The 19,751-nt window shown below is 42.1% G+C and overlaps 1 protein-coding gene across 3 annotated transcripts in view; it reads right to left on the bottom strand.

Moving 5' to 3' along the window:
* Window positions 1-1,726: 1,726 nt before the first annotated feature.
* The window catches only part of Stau2 (staufen double-stranded RNA binding protein 2), a 310,719-nt gene continuing 292,694 nt past the window's right edge, over window positions 1,727-19,751 (bottom strand). For all 3 annotated transcript variants that reach the window (XM_013028448.1, XM_013028445.1, XM_013028447.1), the window contains 2 exons: window positions 4,940-5,028; window positions 1,727-2,773 (listed from right to left, as the gene is read on the bottom strand). In XM_013028448.1, the coding sequence (XP_012883902.1) occupies window positions 2,680-2,773; window positions 4,940-5,028 (183 nt within the window). In that variant the 3' untranslated portion in view covers window positions 1,727-2,679. The remainder of the gene's footprint in view (window positions 2,774-4,939; window positions 5,029-19,751) is intronic.

Below are 19,751 nucleotides of genomic sequence, written 5' to 3' on the forward strand. Positions count from 1 at the left end.
TCATGCCAGGAAAGGGGAGGTGTATCGGTCACAAGCTGCTGGGTGGTGGCAAGTGGTACTGGAAAAGATGGTCTGAGCTCCAAAGTGCAATATTATATTTCCAATTAAAAGGTAAAAACAAACCTTTTTCATAAAGTACATTGGCCTCGGCACTAGGAAGTGACTACAAAGTCCGTGCTGATTGAGACAAGCTGAAAGCAGACACTGTGTAAAGGAGATAAGTCAATCTGTGTCCTTTAAAGAATAATGAGTCCCATTTTTCATCAAAAAGATCTCCTTGTGCTGAAGAAACATTCTTTCAATAAATCTACTTAATGGTTTTCCCTCAAATGATATATAACATTTCACTCTGGGGCCGGGCACTGCAGCAGGCCTTTGCCAGGACTGCAGCCCACCCATCATTTGCATTGGTAATGTATCCAGTGATTCCTAGGAAGTGTCCTTGTTGCAGGGGAAATGCCAGAAGCCTTGCTGGGCCCTTCCAGAAGGTAGGGCATAAAGTGTTCAGGAAACAATGTAACCCCAGTTGGGCCCTCCACCCTGCCCCCCTAATCCTAGCTGCTCAGGAGGCTGAGATCTAAGGATTCATCTTCAAAGGCAGTCTGGGCAGGATAGTCCATAAGACTCTTATCTCTAGTTTACCTCTAGTTTACCCACAAAAAGCCAGAAGTAGACTGTGGTTCAAGTGATTGAGTACGAGCCTTGAATAAAGCTAAAGAGCAGCATCCAGGCCCTGAATTCAAGGCCCAGTATAAATACAAAAGAAAAGGAAAAAAAAAAAAAGGAGTGTAGTACTAAAGTTAGATTCTATGTGAGTTCAGTGATCTCTCGGCTCTGAGAGGGACTGTGTGTCATGGTTGTAGTTAACTGCTTTGGATCCTGGGGTGCTGAGAACTGGTTAGTTCTGCCTGTGTCCTGAGCTCATCACTCTCCCACAGACCTGCTGTCCAGAGAGTAGTGATGGTTGATTGTACCTGATAAACTCAAGAGCCACTCCTGAGGGTGAGGGGTAGGGGGGGGGAGAGGCACCCCATCTCATCTGTGGGTGGAAGTGTCAGGTGGCCAGGGTCTATCAGAAGAAAGGGCCTGCCTCCTCCTAAGGAATGATTTAGGGCCCTCTGTGACCTTGGGTTAGGCAGCAGAACTACATTTCAAAAGCAGTTTCCCTTTGTGAATCCTAACTTTACAACGTGCTGTTCTTTTTCACAAGAACCCAACTTTATGTAACAAAACCTATTTCCTCCAAGGGCACCCAGCCCTCCCCATGCTGCCGGACTTGCCCACATGGGAGTCATTAACAACAACCCTGCAGTTATTTCCTTATGGTGCTGTTTGTTTATTCTCCCATCGTGTGTGAGTCAGCCAGATCATGATTTGTGGTGGTTTTGCTTGTGAAATCTTACATAATTATATTCCCATTGTCAGGTTGCATCGAGCAGTTAGACCCTATAGTGTTTTCTCATTGCACAACGTGTGCAAATCCATAAGGAGAAAGCCTGAACAATGAGATGACGTTAGCTGCCCAGTCCTCGTCAGCCCCAAGTCACCCGGGAGGCGGCTCTGCAGTTTCACAGATACAACCATCAGGCAGGATGAGAGCAGGGTGACAAGGCCAGGTGGGGCCTTCCAGATGGGTTTCACTGAGGTGATACTTAGGAGAGAAGAGTGAACGATGGAAAAAGCAAGAACAACACTTCACACAGCAACCAATTGAGTTTTTCTTCTTTTACTGCATTTTCTCCACACTGGATTCCAACATGCTGGTCCAGAGCGTGGCTGGCTGAAAACTTCTCCAGTAGGATTTCTCTTCCCCGACATGTACAGTATTTGTCTCGACCCTACTCACTGTCCTGATCCCAGAGGCAGTTAACAAAGACACTCGATTCAAGCAGTAAGTGGCCACAACACACAGATGGGGGTGGGGACAGAGAGTGGAATCCAGAAAAGAGTACACAGGGGCAAGACGCCCCTCCTCCCTCCAGAGGGTAATGGCATCATGGAATTCAAAACCCACAACAGCTTGGTTTTCTTTTTCTTTTAATCCTGGAGTATTTTTTTTAAATCCTAGTATTCATTTTTTAAAATCAAATATCTGACCTGATTCATATTTGTTTGCATACATCTCTGAGTAGTGCACCTTATAGTAGTTGATGTGGCTATACGACAATTACAAATACCTGCATAAAAAGAGAATGGTGCGACTCTACAGGAACACAGCAACCATCACATTCCACAGCACATCATTGGTTAATTTTCGAATCGTCAAGCATTATCTCAAATAAGAGAGAATATAACGGAACACAAGCGCCACGACAAAACAATCATAACAACAGAACCAAACCCAACTTCTTGATTAATCATTTTTTTTCAAGCTTTAGCTCTGTTTCTAACACTTTTCATTAATTGTTATTGTAAGCTCCAGTAGCAAGATCAGATTTCTGCTGCCTCTGGGCAAATGAGTTATGATCTGATCTCAAGTTCCAAAGGAAATGCTCTAACTTTTATTTTCCCCCAGTTGAGTAAACAGTACCATGTATATTATCTCTTGTGTTAGAATAGTGTTGTCTTCACATGAGACTCGAATAATGGTAATAGTCACTCATTTCCTTGAACACAGACACCCCCATGCGTGCTGACAGGTTTATAAGGATGCGGTGGCAGCGTGGGTTCTGGGAGCTGCTAGATGGCCGGCTTTGATTTCTTGCAGTCTTGGGCAGTGGAGCCCGAGTTCGCCTGGTTATCATCCGCTTTCTCTCTCAGATGCTTGGCTTGTCTGAAAGATTAATACATTAACAAGAGCTGAGGTCTGGGGTTGTACATCTTCAGACATGTTTATTAGCAGATGGCACATCGGATTCAAAGGTCACCACAAAAATGACATTTTAAAGTGAAACAACAATATTTATGTTCAGATAGTCGGCTGATGAGATCATGTGGAAATGGTTTTGATTAAATTAGCTTATAAATGGTTGCCAATCCATAGACAACTTAAAATGCCATGTCTGTTTACCAAATGTGTTCTTCTCACGTTCTTACCTTTAAAATATTAATGACCAAATGCTGGGTTACTATTTGTTTTGTTTTGTGTTCTAGAGGGTTTGTTAATTTGTTTTATCTGCTCGTGTAACTATAGGAATAGTATGTCTGACTCTTCCTGTTTTTTTTTTTTTAATTCTAAAAATGTTATCTTCTCTGTGTGTTCTGAGATCCCACTGCTATTATTACTGCTTTGAAAACACTTGGATTCTACTATGTAAATATAATATGCTTTCCATTTCTTTAGTATATAAATTGGGTATGTGGACAAAATTTAGTCTCTTAGATAGGACCTTATGTTCAAATCTCAAAAAAACCTTTGGGAAGCCCACTTCTGTGGCAATCTGAGCTTGTGTTTCACACACACAGCAATGTGAAAAGCCAAATGCAGACGGGGGGCACGCAGGGCACCCCCTCTCCCCTCTCCATAGCTTCCTTTTCTCTCAGTTGTTCCCACAACTTAGGAGGAACATAGATAACATTTTTTTTTTTTTTACCTCAGACATGGGTTGACCAGAGAATGCTCAACAGACCAAAGTGAAAAAAAGCAATCTTTTGTATGCTTTGCAAATCTGCAAGTCAATAAAACTCATAAATATTTCCAGCAAAGTCATTAAAATAATCAATTCATAGGTGATGGAGATGAGTAGGACCATAGTTATTGTTTCTCATTTATCTACGTTTAATAATTTTGTGAGATTTCGTTATGATTGCCTTAGAATTATCTATGCCTCTGTGTTACCAAAAGGTGAAGGTCAAGGGAAGGAGAACAGACAAAGGAAGAGAGGAAGTGTGGGTGAAAACAGTCACGATATTCAATGCACATATGTGAAAATGGGAACAGGTAACTTGAGGGGATGGACGGGTTTGGGAGAAGTGAAGAGGATGCTGGAAGGGGTCAATGGATGAAGATGCATATTATGCTGAAACTGACATGTTGAATTGAAACTCTTTTGCTAATTGGGCTATGCTTTGTTTTGCTGTTTTGTTGTCTAGGTGGTTTGTTAATTTTTTTTGTATTTTTTTTATTGTGAGAATCCCATACAAAGGAGTTACAATTACATGGGCAAGATAACAAGTACATTTCTTATCAAGCATTGTTGCCTCCTCGTTGTTTCCCCTTCCCATCCCTTCCCATACTGTTAATTTGTTTTTTTTTCTGCTCATTTAAGTATAGGAGCAGTATATCTGTGTTTGTTTGTTTTTGTTGTTGTTTTTTGTTTTGTCAGTCATGGGGCTTGAACTCTGGGCCTAGGCGTTGTCCCTCAGCTTTTCAGCTCAAGGAGAGCGCTCTACCACTTGAGCCACAGCGCCACTTCCAGTTTTCTGATGGTTTATTGCAGATAAGAGTCTCACAGACTTTCCTACCCAGACTGGCTTTGAATGGCGATCCTCAGATCTCAGCCTCCTGAGTTGCTAGGATTACAGGCATGAGCCGCTGGCATTTTTAAAAAGTATTTTAAAAATTATATAAATAAAATTTAAATCTGATTACAAAACTAAAAAACAGGTGAAAGAAATAATTATCTCTGTCTCATTTTTTTTTTTTGTCTTTTTCTTTTTTGGTACTGGGGATCGAACCCAGGACATTGCACTTGCTAGGCAAGCGCTTTGCCACTGAGCTACATCCCAGCCCTGTCTCATTTTTTTTTGTCTTTTCTTTTTGGTACTGGGATCAAACCCAGGATGTTGCCCTTGCTAGGCAAGCGCTTTGCCACTGAGCTACATCCCAGCCCTGTCTCATTTTTTTTTGTCTTTTCTTTTTTGGTACTGGGATCAAACCCAGGATGTTGCCCTTGCTAGGCAAGCGCTTTGCCACTGAGCTACATGTCAGCCCTCTGTCTCATTTTTTGAACAGTTACAAAATTATAAATTGAAAGGTACTAATAAAAGATTTACTCACTTTTCAAGAGAACCTTTTTCAATATTCACTGCTCCATCAACTGGATCCAGTCCTTGTTCAGAAAACTGCTTCAAGGCACTTAAAGCTGCCTAAAAAAGGAAAGAAAACAGAGTCATTTGCTGTCTTTATAATGAACTGGTGATTATTAAAGAAAGCTGAAATAGGAAGACTATCCGTTTCATTAGTTTGAACCAATGCCTTTTGCATCCGTTAGCAAGACATAAAGAGGCATCATTTTGTGGGGAGGGGGTTGGGAAAAGAATCTCCAATGGTTTTATTACACCTTCCCTTTATTCATACTTTTGAAAAATCATGTTTCACCTACAACATAGAGAGGCACTTTGTATACTTTGTCAGTGACTTTGTATAATTTTTCCTCACGTGGCTTTCTTCAGATGCAAATACATCCAATGTTTCCACCTGAGTACTTTCCATAGTTAGCATAAAGGTATTATTCAGTTTTATGGACATTGAGCCCCAGGCAAGACCCAAAATATGAGTGGAAAATGGGCAGGAGGTAGGCATGCATAGTAAGTACTAGGTCTGATGGCATCCTAAGAGAAGGAAAGAGAATCCAGGGTCCTTGAGGCTCTGAGGAGACAGGCCTGGCCATGGCAGAGCCTCCCAAGGTGTTGATAGGCCAGGAGGCGTGGGATGCAGAGGTGTTGACAGGCTGGTGGAGCCTGGCTGGGTAGCTGGGAGGCACCAAAAAATGCACGGCTGATAAGATCTACATAGCTTGTTGACACTCTTGTGCTTGGTCCAAATTGTTATTTCTTTGAATAAGAATTTGGTTCCTTTTTCCCCATCCGCTGCCCCACCTCCTGAACCCCATTAGAAGGGCTTTGTTGAGTCTGAGCTAGGTGTCAGCAGTCAGGGGTGTCTGAATCTGGTAGTCCTGCTGGTTCACACTGTGGGCATCTGGCTCTTCTCAGCTGCCTTAAAAAAAAAGTGTTCTTGCAGTTTCCCCAACTTTTATCTTCCAAGGACCCCCTTTGGAGTAGCTGAGTAGGTGTATGATTTCTTATACTTTATGCAGAACATATTTGAGGGGTTGCTTTTCACTTAATAAGCTTTATTATTGTTTCATTGCATTAGTTTTGCAGTTTTAGGTTTATAAGGAAATTAGCAGGTAACATGCTATGGAGACTAAACAAAGTCACTCCTATTACTACTATAGCTTGCATATAGTGTATTTGTTGAAACTTATTAGCAAATACTGGTATATTAAAATCCACATTCGGATTCCTGTTTGTGCTTTATAGTCTATAGAGGTAATAAATACACAATGATATGTAGACTCCTATATTACAGTACTATGTAGAGTAGTCTTGCTGCTTTAAAAATGAAGTGATCTGGCTGGATATGGTGGCACATGTTGGTAGAAAGATCAAAGTCTGTGGCCAGCTCTTGACAGAAGAACAAGACCCTATCTGAAAAAATAACTAAAGCAAAAAAGTCTGGAACCACGGCTTGTGTGATAGTCTGTCTTACAAATTCAAGGCCCTGAGTTCAAACTCCAGAGCCAATATTAATAGCAACAACAACAATAATAAAAAATCAAGGCAATAAAAATTCTTGAGCTCTGTTATCTCTTCCACCTTCCCACCAAATACCTGGTAGACAGTGGCTCTTTTGCTGCTGCAATAGTTTCATCTTTTCCAGAATGTCATATAGTTGGAAGGATACGCTATACAGCCTTTCACTTACAACTTGCATTTAAGATTCTTCTCTGTCCTCCCTCCCTCCCTCCCTCCCTCCCTCCTTCCCTCCTTCCTTCCTTCCTCAAACATTTCAGGAGCATCACTTTGATGGCAGTACAGTGCCCTGGGCTTTACATGCCCTTCTGTATTCAGCTAGTCCATACTGCTGGACACTTAAGCCAGTTTGTGTTAAAGTGTTATTAGCCCTATATCAAGCAATCTGCTAATGAAATTATTGAGGTATTCCTGTATGATAAATCCTTAGAAATTAATTTCTCAGCCAAAGATGATGCTAATTTGTGTGGAGGGGGGTATTGAGGTTTGAATTAAAGGCTTCACACATGCTAAGCACACACTCTGCTACATGAATCACTCTGCCAGCCTTTTTTTTTTTTTTGCATTGGTTATTTTCAAGTTTATAAAGGCTCACTTCTTCCTGGGTCAGACTGCACTGACACTCCTGTTTTTGATTCCTTTTGTTGCTGGGATAACAAATGCCAAATATTGGTTGAGTTTTTCATGCCAGGCTGGTTTGGAGCTGCACTCCTCAAGATCTCTACCTCCCAAGTAGCTAGGATTCCAGGCTTGAGCCACTGTACCTGGCACATGGCGCTCATTTTTTTTTTTTTTTTTAGTTCATGATCTTGGCTTTCCCTGGGAGAGGCTATGTCCCTACCACCATCAGTTGAAAGAGGGGAGTTTCTTTTGTGCTTCTGGAATTTACCTTTCCAAACCACTTATAGGTCAGATAAGCAAACCAGGGTTGTCATTTTTTTAATTTGTTCATTCTGCTAATTAATCTTATTTGTTAGACTTTGCTATAGTGAAGTTTTGAAAAACTGGAAGAGAGCTAGGGAGGAGGTGATATAGTTAAAAAAGAAAGGCACTCATTAGCTGACTTATGTAACTGTAACCCCTTGGTACATCACCTTTATAACAATAAAAAGTCAAAGGAAATGAAATTTACCCCCATAAAGACCCTGAATTGAATAACCGTCTCCACCCCTCTCACTTAGATCTGGTTGGGTCCTGAGTGCTCAGGTTGACTGTGTTAAGAGCAGTCCTGTGGGTGTGCACCCTCATGTAGTCTTGTTCCGTTGGACTAGGCCCAGTCACCCCACTTCCCCTGTGGATATGGGGTGCAAAATGCCAGGTACATTCACTTCGTTTAGGCCCCCAAACCAATCCATGCTGACCTTCTTCTTAAATATCTCCAACTTCATGACATGGGCTAATGAACTCATAATACTTTGGAGATTCAACAGTTTTAAAGCAAGTGATCAGCTATTTTCTTCTGATCGTGAAGCTGTGATCCATTATTGGAACAAATGCCACTTTTAGGGTCAATTTCTTCACAAATGGACTACTGAACATACATTGGGTGCCAGGAAATTTAAATAGTCAGTGTGCCTCTGCTGAATGACACGATTGAAAACTCCAGGACTTCTTGGTTCAGCTTTATTCCCACCAAGTTCAACACACAACCCAAGCCAAAATTTTATACTTTTTTTTTTTTTGGCAGCACTAGGACTCAAATCCAGAGCCTCAGGCATGCTAGCCCAGTGCTACAACCCCAGTTCCAACATTTCAAAAACTTAAAAAAATAACATAAGCTCATTGTAGGCCATTTCTATTCACTGTGGTGGGAACCCTTGGTTTCTAGTATGGTCTGAATACCAGTAATTAAAAGACCTGCATCTCTGAGCGCTGAGCCTGCTCTCTTCCACAGGAAGGGATGCACAGAAGAGCTGAAGGCCAGCTCTTAGGGAGGAGGTCCAGGGTTTTAGCTCTTGCAAAACCTCCTGGATGATTTTATCATCATGTCATTCAGATCCTTGGTATACTGTCTAAATGACTATCATTAGCCAAAGAATGTCCTGCAGGCAGGAATGGCAGTGTGCTCTCCCTCTCTCTCTCTGTCTCTCCCTTTCTCTCTGTCTCTGTCTCTCTCTTTCTCTCTGTCTCTGTCTCTCTGTCTCTGTCTCTCTCTGTCTCTCACTCTCTCCATGCCTTGAACGGACTTTTGGAATTCTTGCGTGACTGCTTCCCTCCAAAGGTATGCTTACAGGTTCCAAGTAACATGCCTTTATCTATCTGATGAGGTCACTCAACCCACATTGTAGTGATAATCCTGAAGACAATAGCTTACAACTATGAAAGGACTTCGTTCTAATTCACCTCTGTAAACAATAAGAGCTACCATTTGATGCACATCATTCTGCCACAGTCATGGGACTCGGCCCTTTACCTGCATGGCCTCAGGTGTTGTCACAGAGGCCTAGAGCATGCCATAACCTACTTAAGATCACACAGCTAGAAAGTGGCAAAGATCTGAACTTGAACTACACTGTTGGTCATATTACTTTATTCTCCTCACACATGATCACTTTCAGCCAGCCCAAATCAGTGTGGCTTCTTGTGATACAGTTAATCCCAAATCACCCCCGGCTCCTCCATGCTCACTCTATTCAGCACTTCCACAAGAATTACTTGAATTCCCACCACTCTCCAGACAAGACATTTATTATTATCTTGTAGGGTCACACAGCCCCTTCTCAGGGCCCGGGTTGGCCTCCATGGCTTCACTCAGCACTTGTGTAACACTTGCAATTTTGGTTAACACCAAATGATTACAGTCATTATTTTGTCAGTTGGAGTTACTGAATGACCACAGATGAGTTGACTTGATTCTCCATTTCTTAACATCTCTTTACATTTTTTTATTCTAAAGACTTTCATTTCCTACTTTCCTGTGTTTGCCAGCAGGAGGGAAAGAAAGGAGCTGGGGTTTTGCCAGGCTGTGGGATGCAGAACACAGCAGTGAAAAGAGGCCTGGGCCTGCAGAGGTGAATTAGCTACAGGGGAACACATGAGCAAAGGGTTTGACAGTTCTCTGATGTAGAGACAGCCATGGGCTGCGTAGGAAGGCAGAGGCCTTTACTAAGGAGCTGCTGACTAGGTGCATCCTCTTATAGGCCATAATGTAATAGGTACACAGAAACAGCTTTTGCTAAAAAGCACTGACTCCTTATCTGGATCCATGAATTAACTGAAACCATTTTTACATCTGCCTCTTTCACTCTGAATCTCTTTCCCCTGCAAGTACCATGGGTGCGGGAAAGAGAGGGCTGATTATAACATCTTTATGAGGAGGACCCAGAACTTGCTTTAGTAAAAAAGAGCCCCAGAACTTCAGGAGACAGATCACCCCCCAAGTAAGGACAATGCCTGTAATCCTAAGGTTGTATCTTGGAGCAGGAGTAATCATCTCATGGGAATCTGATTGCTTCCCTTGAGTGATGAGTGCTAACTTCTCTGAATCCCTAGAGATAATTATCAATCAGACCACACTTTGCCTGGCTCTGTTTAATTATGCGCACCTCTCTTCTACACCAGTTCATCCTCTGTTTAAACCTACTGCTCACATCTTGCATCATAAAGATGGGTTGAAGTGTTGACATTGCCTCTTTCCATAGGCTGTCCATGCCAAATAGTAAACCATCTCTTTCCATCCCTCACTGCTACCCAATCTCTTTCTTGGGTGCATTGGGGTAAGTGGCTGGACCTCACATGTTGAACCCTTGAGTTGGGCCTTTGTCCCGGAACTCCAATTATACTAACAGAGCACTCTCAAAGCTGTTTCTTTCTGTGCTTGCCATGAGCTCCTCTGTGGGCTCAGGGCTCTCTTCCCACAGTGACCCTCAATTCATCACCCACTCTTTTCCAAGAACCGACGTTTATACTGATTAAAGAATTCCATGGAAGGAGATAGATTGGCTTCTCTTTCTATAGCAAAATATCCAACACAATAAGATTACGTACAATGCCTGAAAAAGCAACACTGCATTTAGCAAGACTCAATTACACACTGAGGTCAACAAGCAGAATGAACCTTTGCTATCAGATTGATTATCTGAAAGAACAATGGATAATGCAGTGACTCTATGAACAAATAAGAACATTAAATGGTCCACAAGGATGCTTTACTACATGTTTCCAAATTGTCTAGAAGATAGCAAAATCAACAAAATCTTCATGTTGAAGCTACTGGGACTGAATAAATTGTGAACTTTCTAGAGGCCAGCTACTTTAAAAATGCCAAGCATATTATAAATATTCTACAAACTGTTATAAAGATGCTCTGGAATGAGGGAAAAAATTAACTAGCTCTCACTTGGGAAGATATACTCAAAGCCTGATTAAGAAGCAAGTTCAAGTTTTCTATTTACTGAGAGGGTAAATAGATAACAAGATGTTCAGTTCCCACTGTCTGCACTTTACCCTTCCAGCATGGACGATTTGCTGTGTGATAAATGGAAATGAATCTTGGGGAGTCGTGGGAAGAAGCAAATCTGGGTTTCTTAATGAGGAACATCTTGCTAACTAAATTCAAGTTGGGTGACTTCCCACTCACTGTGGATTTGAGAATTTCAAAGATATACTAACATAAGTGCCCAGACCCTCCATAAGTCTTTGGCCATAATCAAATAGACAACTCAATGATTTTATTTCCAAGGTCTAAACATGTTTTCCTAGCAAGTCAAAACAAATACACACATTTGTCGGTTACCACAGCCTGCCCACTGCAATCTTAAACTTTCACTTTAGGACAATGAACCTGTACTGTGGGACTTAAAAAAAAAATGAAGGCACATCCAAAATGATAAATTTGCCTTAACTGAAATGAGAGAAAAAGTGTATATTTTAAAGTACATTTTAAAGTTTTTATTACTGTCATTTCCACTCTAAATTCATTCCCCCAGCCTCCCAACCCCATGGATGTGTGTGTTTCCTTTTCAGGAAAGCATCTGCATAGATACATAGAAATATTTTTGTCCCCAAAAGCTTTTACAACTGTTTTGTGAGTAAAGCCACACAGGTTGTACAACAGATGTCGCCACCAATTCATGTGTTGCTTGTTTTGTGTGTAGTTATAGCAATGCCGAAACATGATGCCGGTGAGATACTTTCCATGCCTACTTGTTGGTCTTGGTTCACTTGAACGAGTGTGTGTGTGTGTGTGTGTGGACATGGTGGCAGTGTATCTTCCCAGTCATTGCTGCTATCTCTGACTCTGTCCATTAGCAATTCGCATAGTGTTGAAGCCACTGCTGTTCTCCCTGCTTCCTTCTCCAAGGATTAGTTTGTAATGACAACAAAGCAGCACTAGGTCACTCTTTGAGACCACAACAGTCTTCATTAACAAAATATGAATTTTAAGCCATCTTATGACTGGCAGTTCTTTGTGAAGGCTTTGAGCAAGATGCCCAATGAGTCCTAGTAACAACTCTGAGTCTATGTCACACTTTTCCCACCAGCTTCTCTTCCTGATTCCCAGAAACAGGCTATTCAGTCAGTGGTAACCATACTTGTCTGGATGTGGCCTTCACTTTTTTTTTTTTTTATTTAAGTAAGTGTTCAGGGTTTGTTTGGCTTTGTCTTTTCCCCTTGAAGTGCTTGCTCATGTTGATTGAACAATTCCTGGAACACAGTGATCATGTGTGCAGTTCATTTAATCAGCTCCTGTCCTAGGAAATGATAGGTTTCCAGTGCAGCAAAGGGTTCTCCTAACTTCTCATCCCAAGAATCTTTGCGGCTAACTCTGTATCAAATCATTTAAACACTTGAAAACCAGAAAGGTCTCCAGGAAGCTTGAAGGCTGATTGCCCAAAGAAGGAGAATTTCAATGTTTCTTATTTTTTCCTTGCTTTGTAAAGGCTAGCATCGAATGTTATGTCTGTCTTTATATAAAACTAGAGAAACTAAAAGAGAGTTTTATTTCTAAACTTACCACATTATGTTAAGCTACTCAGTCTATTCCATTTTAGATGAATCAATGATATGAAAACAGGATTGCAGTGAGCTTTCATTAACCCATTCACTGGCGGGCTACTGACAATTTCCTCATAGTCTGCTCTTTTCATTCAAGCTTCAACAATCCTGTTAGTTCCGGTCATTTCCGTAAAATTGGCACTTATATAATGGCTTGCCCTTCAAATAAAGGAATGTCTGCCTGCTGGAGTGAAGGTTACCAGTTGTTTAAAATAATAATAATAAGTATAAATGGTCGCTAACACATGCAAATTTTCAATAGTCTCTTGGACACAGGTGATTTGACTTTAGATTCTGGAGACTTTATACAAAAATTGAGCATTAAAGCTACAGATTTAGCTGCCACTTCTGCTTATGTGGGCAGGCTATTGGAGTAGGTGATCCATGCCTTAGCCAGCCTGGACAACAACCAGAGCTGAGCTGAAGCAGGATTATCTGCGCTGAGAAATGTTTTCAGTGTGCTTAGAACACGCTTCAATTACATGTGCTTTCTGCTTTTTCATTATTGCCTTGGAAATAATGAAACTGTTAAAAACTGTTTCAAGTTATTTTTAATATAATTTTCATTGTATTATTCAGGTGATGTACAGAGGGGTTACCATCCATAAGTCAGGTAATGAGTACAATTCTTTTGTACAATGCCACCCCTTCCTTCACTTCCCCTAGTTCCCCTCCCATCTCTGCCCACAAATTGCATAGTCCATTTTTTATGCAGTATATATTGAATACCATGACTGCATCTGTTCGCTCGTCTATTTTAGATATTTTTTTATTAATGGGCCTTTACCACATAGGGTGTTTGGATCCTCACACCCTGTGTAAGACAAGCATGTGTGACAGCAGCATCACTCTCTGTGGTAGGGAGAACAATGGCCCCCAGAGATGACCACATCCTCATCCTCATAATCTGAGTGTCACCTTGGCCAACAACAGGGATTTTCATATGAGACTAAGGTATGAACCCTGAGAAGGGAAGATCAGCCCCATTATCCAGGTGGGGCCACTCTATAATCACACAAATCCTTAAAGGCAGAGAGTCTTTTCTGGCTTTAGACTGAGCAGAATGGATGCACAACATTGGTGGTTTGGATCAAGGAAGGGAACTATGAGTCCAGGAATGCGCGTGGCCTCTAGAAACTTAAAAGGAGAAGGAAATGGATTTTCCCCTTGGGACTCCAGAAAGATCTATGGACCCCTTATTTTTCCAACTGAGATACCAGGTTGACTTCTCAGCTGTGGAACTCTAACATAATACATCTATATTGTTTCAAATAACTTGTTAAGGCAGCACAAGAAAATTAACACATTCCCTGTCATTCACCCAAGGAAGAGAAAAGAGTCCATATTGGAATCTGCTACAGTTTAGATTGTAAGTGTTCCCCCAAAGCCCTCATGTTAAAGGGTTGGTTGCGAGGGTGGCATTATTGGGAGGAGATGGAAACTTTGAGAAGTGGGTTCTTGTGGGAGGCCTTTAGGTCATTGTGGAGGATGCATCCGCAAGGAAGACTGTGGGACCAGAGCCCTTTGCTCTTTTCTCATGTTTTGCTTCCTGGCTGTGAGGGGAACAGTTTTTCTCTACCACAGGCTCCTTACAAGATATGCTGCCTGCGGGGGTGGGGGGGAGGGGGAAATGTAGTTGTGGAGATGGGAGGGAAGGAATGGTAGGGGAAAAACAAAGGAGGAGGCAACAACGCTTGATAAGAAATGTACTCATTATCTTGCTCATGTGATTGTAATCCTTCAGTACAGTATTTTCACAATAAAAAAACTTATTTAAAAAAATGCCGCCTCACCACAGGTTCAGTTGATCATGAACTGAAACCTCCAAAACTGTGTGCTTTTTCCTTTTGTAAGTAAATTATCTCAGGTATTTTGTTGTAGGAACAGAAAACAAACATGAGAAACTGGTTCCAAGAAGTGAAGTTGGGCCAGTGCCTGGAATCCTATATGCTTGGGAGTCTGAGATCCAGAGGCTCACTGCTAGCCTAGTTGGGAACATCTGAGAGATTCCATCCAAAATACCCAGCAAAAACAGGGCTGGGGATATGGTAAGTAAACAAGTGGTAAGTAAACAAGGCAAGCAAGCAAGAGGCACTAAGTTCAAAACCCCAGTGCTGAATTAAAAAAAAAAATAGGGAAAAAGACAAGCACTACTACCACCTACATTTTCACTCTGTATAGTGCCTTTTAGCTGAGGAACTACATCAAAACACCTTGACAAACAACTGAAGCAGCAGACTACAGTGCGTATGTCCATGTGCTTCAGGTTGCTACACTCAGCCCTTGTTCCTACTTGAGACTTTTTTGTTTTGAAGTGTCAGCTTTGTTTAGATTTTTTATGAGTCCTAGCTAAAGATAAAATCAGCTACAACCATCATCCAGGGACAAGTACTGTTATTTCGATAGAAAGCCTTCTAGACCTTCTGCATATTTATAGTTTTTTTTTTAATGGGATCAATTGTATAAGCTGTTTTGTAACTTTGTGTGTGTGTGAAAATACTGTACAGAGGGGTTACAATTACATGGGCAAGATGATGAGTACATTTCTTATCAAGCATTGTAGCCTCCTCCTTTGTTTCCCCTTCCCATTCCCCCCCCTCCACTCAACCCTCCTCCCCCCGCCCCCCTACCAAAGTTGTAAAGTTCGTTTTTTTCATTCAACAGTATCACGACTCATTGCTGTGACATACGTATTTCCACATCTTTTTAAATGGCTACATGGTTGTTTCATGAGTGCCAAATTTCATTAAACTGCTGTGGAATTTTTAGGTTTCTAAGTTTTCTCTAATAAACACTGTGTTGCTAAAAAAAAAAAAAAAGTATAGCACTATTGTTCTAACTACAGCTTTTGAAAATGGCTTATTGAAGTGGAGAAGTTTGGGAAAGCAAGCTAAAGAAAGGCTATTGGGTGATTCTGATGTGGGCTCAGGAGACCAGAATGCTAATAGAAAGGTAGACAGGAAAGGTGGTGTTGACTAGGATTCATGTGGAAATGAAAATTCTATTGAGAATTAGACAAGAGGCTATCCTAGTTGTTTCAGAAAATTTGTGTGTATTTGGTCTAGGCCCTGAGCCTTTGTGGGAGAGATCAAGCTTCAAGGTGACAGAGTAGTTTATCAAGGCAGAAAAGCACTCAAGCTGTAGACTAAGCATGGTTACTACTAACTATGTTACAGTGAGTATCAAGAACAAAGAGACTAGAGTAGAAAGAGATGAAATGTTTTTGCTGCTTGGTCAAAAAGGAGCACATACAAAGCTGGGACTAATGAAAGTGCAGATGCTACTGCTAAAAGGAAAAGGTAAGTGCTTTGTACTGGATCAATTGCAAACATATGTCAAGAATTTGCAAGCCATCCTACCTTTCGGAGCAACAGAAATTCAAATGTTTTTCAGTAAAAGAACCCAAGGTGCCTTGCTTGCCCAAGACCATCTATGGACTCATTTTCCCAGTATTAATTTCCCTGTGTACAGCCACCAGGACACTCAGAGTCCACCGCAGCTATGGTTCAAGGGGGTTCAAGAACAGCTTTCCTAGTGGCCAGCCTTGACACCATGTGCTGCTGGTTTATCAGGCAAACAATGGGAGATGTGGGAAGCGTCCATTAGGATTGCAAAGGAAAGCCTGGGAGGAGAGCGGTATGTTTCATGATTGGAGGCTCTCCTGGCGTCCTGTAACAGGGCAATGTGTACAGCTGTGAGAGTGGAGCCTAAGCTGCAAGCGAGACTCTGAAAGAGAAAAGTACCAGCAATGTGCAATGCCTGCTGAGGGACTCGGTAAGCAGTGAGCAAAGCTAGCTGCAGGCAGTAGCCATGTGTGCTGCAACCAGCAAGCGCAGAGGTGCCCAAGCCCTTCAGAAACCACCTCCCAACCACAGTGTGCCCTGGACACCACACCTTGAACTTGGGTTTTGGTTTTGATTGGGCTGATTCCTTCTTTCTATTTCTACATTCCTTCCTTTTAGACTAGATTACCCTTGTCAGTTCCACCATTGTATCTTGGAAATATGGAACTTTAGTTTTGACTTTTATAGGGGTTCACAGCCAAGAGTTTTGTCTTGAAACTTGAGGGGGGTTTTGGACTTGGATTTTAGTAATGCTGGGATCAACTAAGATTAAATGCTGTTTGTCTTGTGAGATGGTATGAGCCTTTGAGGGGCTAGGAGGAGAATACGACACACTGTATTTTGAATGTCCTTCAGAGGCCCATGAATTAAAGGCTTAGTTTCCAAGGTAGTGCTATGGGAAATGTGGAGAGGTGGGGAGGTGTGGTCTTATGAGAGATCTTCAGGTTACTGGGGGCATGCCTGAAGTTGGGAGATCCCAACTTTCCACTTCTCATTTGTTTCCTGGCCACAATATGCTACCTCAACATAGGCCTCAAACAGCAGGGACAAAGTATCACAACCTGAAAATTCCCAGACTGTGAGCCAGAACATACCTTTTCTTTTAACAAGCTGGTTATTTCACATATTTTGTCAATAAAAACGAAAAGCTGACTAGATAGAGTATATCAGGTTTGGTTTACAATTCCAGCTCTATTGCAAACCATCTGAGTGTTCTTAGATGAGTTACTTTACTTCTCTGAGCCTCCTGCTCATTTTCTGTGAATTAAGGACTATAATTTCTGCTGCATTTGATTATTTTAGAAGTTAGTGCCTAGAGTCTAGTGATATTTAATGAAGATTTGTGTTATGTATTTTCTTTCCTTTGCTCTCTCTTGAATCCAGTATCCACCTAACTTTACTTATGAAGCCGGTTTCCAGCAGCACATGGGGTGAGATTTAGGGTGAGAGGACTCAGGCTGAGAGGAATGTACAAAGCCCTTCAGCCCGAGTGGAGCTTGGGGAGCATGGGAAGCCCTGAGAACAGGTTTAAAGCTCTCATGTAGTAAAGGAGGTGCCTTACTGTGGGAGAGGCTGCTGGAAATGTGGGCTCAGAACAGGAAGGAAGGCAGAGGATGCTGAGGGAGTCTGAGTGATGCTCCTCTGTCAGATAGGAGGCAGGTGCTGTGAAAAGCATGCTGTTTTCCAGCTCCCTGGCGTGTTCGGGTGGAACTTGGACCTAAATAGCCTGGCTCCAGAGTGGACTCCCCACCCTCCACACCCATCGTAGGGCTTGAGCTCCTGTTCTGGATCAGTCCCTGAGCATTTTGCTCAAGGCCAGTGCTCTACCACGTTGAGCCACAGGGTCACTTCCAGTTTTTAGGAGGTTAATTGGAGTTAAGAGTCTCATGGCCTTTCCTGCCAGGGCTGGCTTTGAACTGTGATCCTCAGATCTCAGCCTCTTGTGTAGCTAGGATTATAGGTGTTAACCACTGGCACCAGACCTGGAGTGGGAATTCTTGATGACTACATTGTATACACCTTTCCAGCCAGTGACAGACTGTATTACTGAGTGTACTACTGGCATAGCAGCAGAGGTCCAGCAAGGGGTGCTGGATCTGAGATCATAGGTTTCCCTCTTTATTCACCCTCTTGAGAAGGGGCAGAGCTGGCCTCCAAAGCTGCTGGGGTTGGCTGGATAGAACAACTTCCAATTTTTCCTAATGTCTACAGGCTAGATTTTGCTTAGCTTCTAGGGACCTCTGTCTTCTTTGTCTCTATTTTTAACCTGCTAATATAATTTTAAATTATCTTCAAGTAGTTTTACAAAGGGGTTTCAATTCAGTTTGTCAGTTTATGAGTACAAAGCACCTTTCTTTGTCTCATCTCAACCGCCTGTGCTGCGATTTCCTTCTGATTCTGGACGCAATAGCTTAAATTCCTTTTCAACGGTAAGGGCTCCAAACTTCCGTCTGCAGCTTTAGCCTTCTGCCCTAAAGTGCATATAGCTGACTTCCTGGTAGCTCTTTCTCCTTAGGTGCCTGATCGATATTTCAATCCTGCCTAAAACAGAAATTTGATTCTCATCCTCAAATTATTCCTTTTCCAGGAGGTAGTATCCCCACTCAAATAGATGCGTGGGCAAAACCCTCACTTCTTCTTCAGTTCCACATCCTCCCTCAGTCCCCACATCTGAATTAATTCCATTGGTTCTGTGAAATGCATCCAGAATATACTTGTTACCATGATCCTAGCTCAATTCACCACCATCACTCAGAGTCAGGCCACACCTTCTTAATTCTCTTCCCTGTGTTTGTCACTGCCTACCTACAGCCCAGCCTTTTAAAACATAACGGAAAGCCCATCACTGCACTGCTCAAAACCCTCTAGGACTTCTCATTTCCCTTAGAATAAACCCTGACTACTACCTATATTTCAGAAGCCCATATGAGTGCATCTACCTGCAGCCTCAGATGTAGCTCCTACAAGCTCCCCAAGCCAGTGGATCCCCAGAACAGAGCCTCTTGGTTGGGAATTCATTCCTGGCTCAAGGGCAGTCTTATGTTTTTCCTTGAGGTTGGATGCCCTTCTCCAAGTCATTACAGGGCTTACCCGCATGCTTCACTTAGCACTCTGCTAACTGTCACCTCCTGTGCCTAAGCATCTGCAGAAGTCACGCCAGCCCACTGCTGCCTGATGGTCTCACATCTCCACACAACAATTATTTTCAGTACAATTTTATTATCTCTAAAATTTTATTATATCTTTAACCACTTTATGTATTTATTACCTGGGTCTTCCATTGGAACCTAATTTCCATGAAGGAAGAATTTTGGCTACTGGGTGTTCACTTCTGAATTCTGTTTATACAGAACTGCAGGTCTTCAACCAATAATTGCTGGTTGAATGACTCAGAGAATGAATGAATGGTTAAAGTAGTACCTACATTAAAAAAATCTACCACGGGGGGGGGGGGGGGGGGGAGGGGGGGAAGGAGAAGGATTGGGATGGGGGGGAGGGGGGAGGCTGGGAAGGGATGGGAAGGGTAAACAAAGGAGGAGGCTGCAATGCTTGGTAAGAAATGTACGCATTATCCTGCCCATGCAATTGTAACCCCTCTGTACAGTATGTTCACAAATAAAATAAAATAAAATTTAAAAAAAAAACTGGAACTTGAAAGGTGAAGGGGGGAAGGTCAAGGGAAGGAGAGGGGTACACAAATAAAGAGAGAAAGTGAGAAAATCCAGTCATAATATTCATATGCATATGAAATGATAAAACTAAGAAAACTCATAAAGGGGATGAATTAAGAGATATGTGAAAAATGATTAATAGGGTAACATTCATTAAAATTCATTGCACTAGGGCTGGGAAGGTGGCTCAGTGGTAGAGCGCTTGCCTTGCATGCTCGAGGCCCTGGGTTCGATTCCTCAGCACCACATAAGCAAAAAGAAA

This window comes from Dipodomys ordii, unplaced genomic scaffold (genome assembly GCF_000151885.1).
Source record: "Dipodomys ordii isolate 6190 unplaced genomic scaffold, Dord_2.0 Scaffold109, whole genome shotgun sequence".
Taxonomy (NCBI): Eukaryota; Metazoa; Chordata; class Mammalia; order Rodentia; family Heteromyidae; genus Dipodomys; species Dipodomys ordii.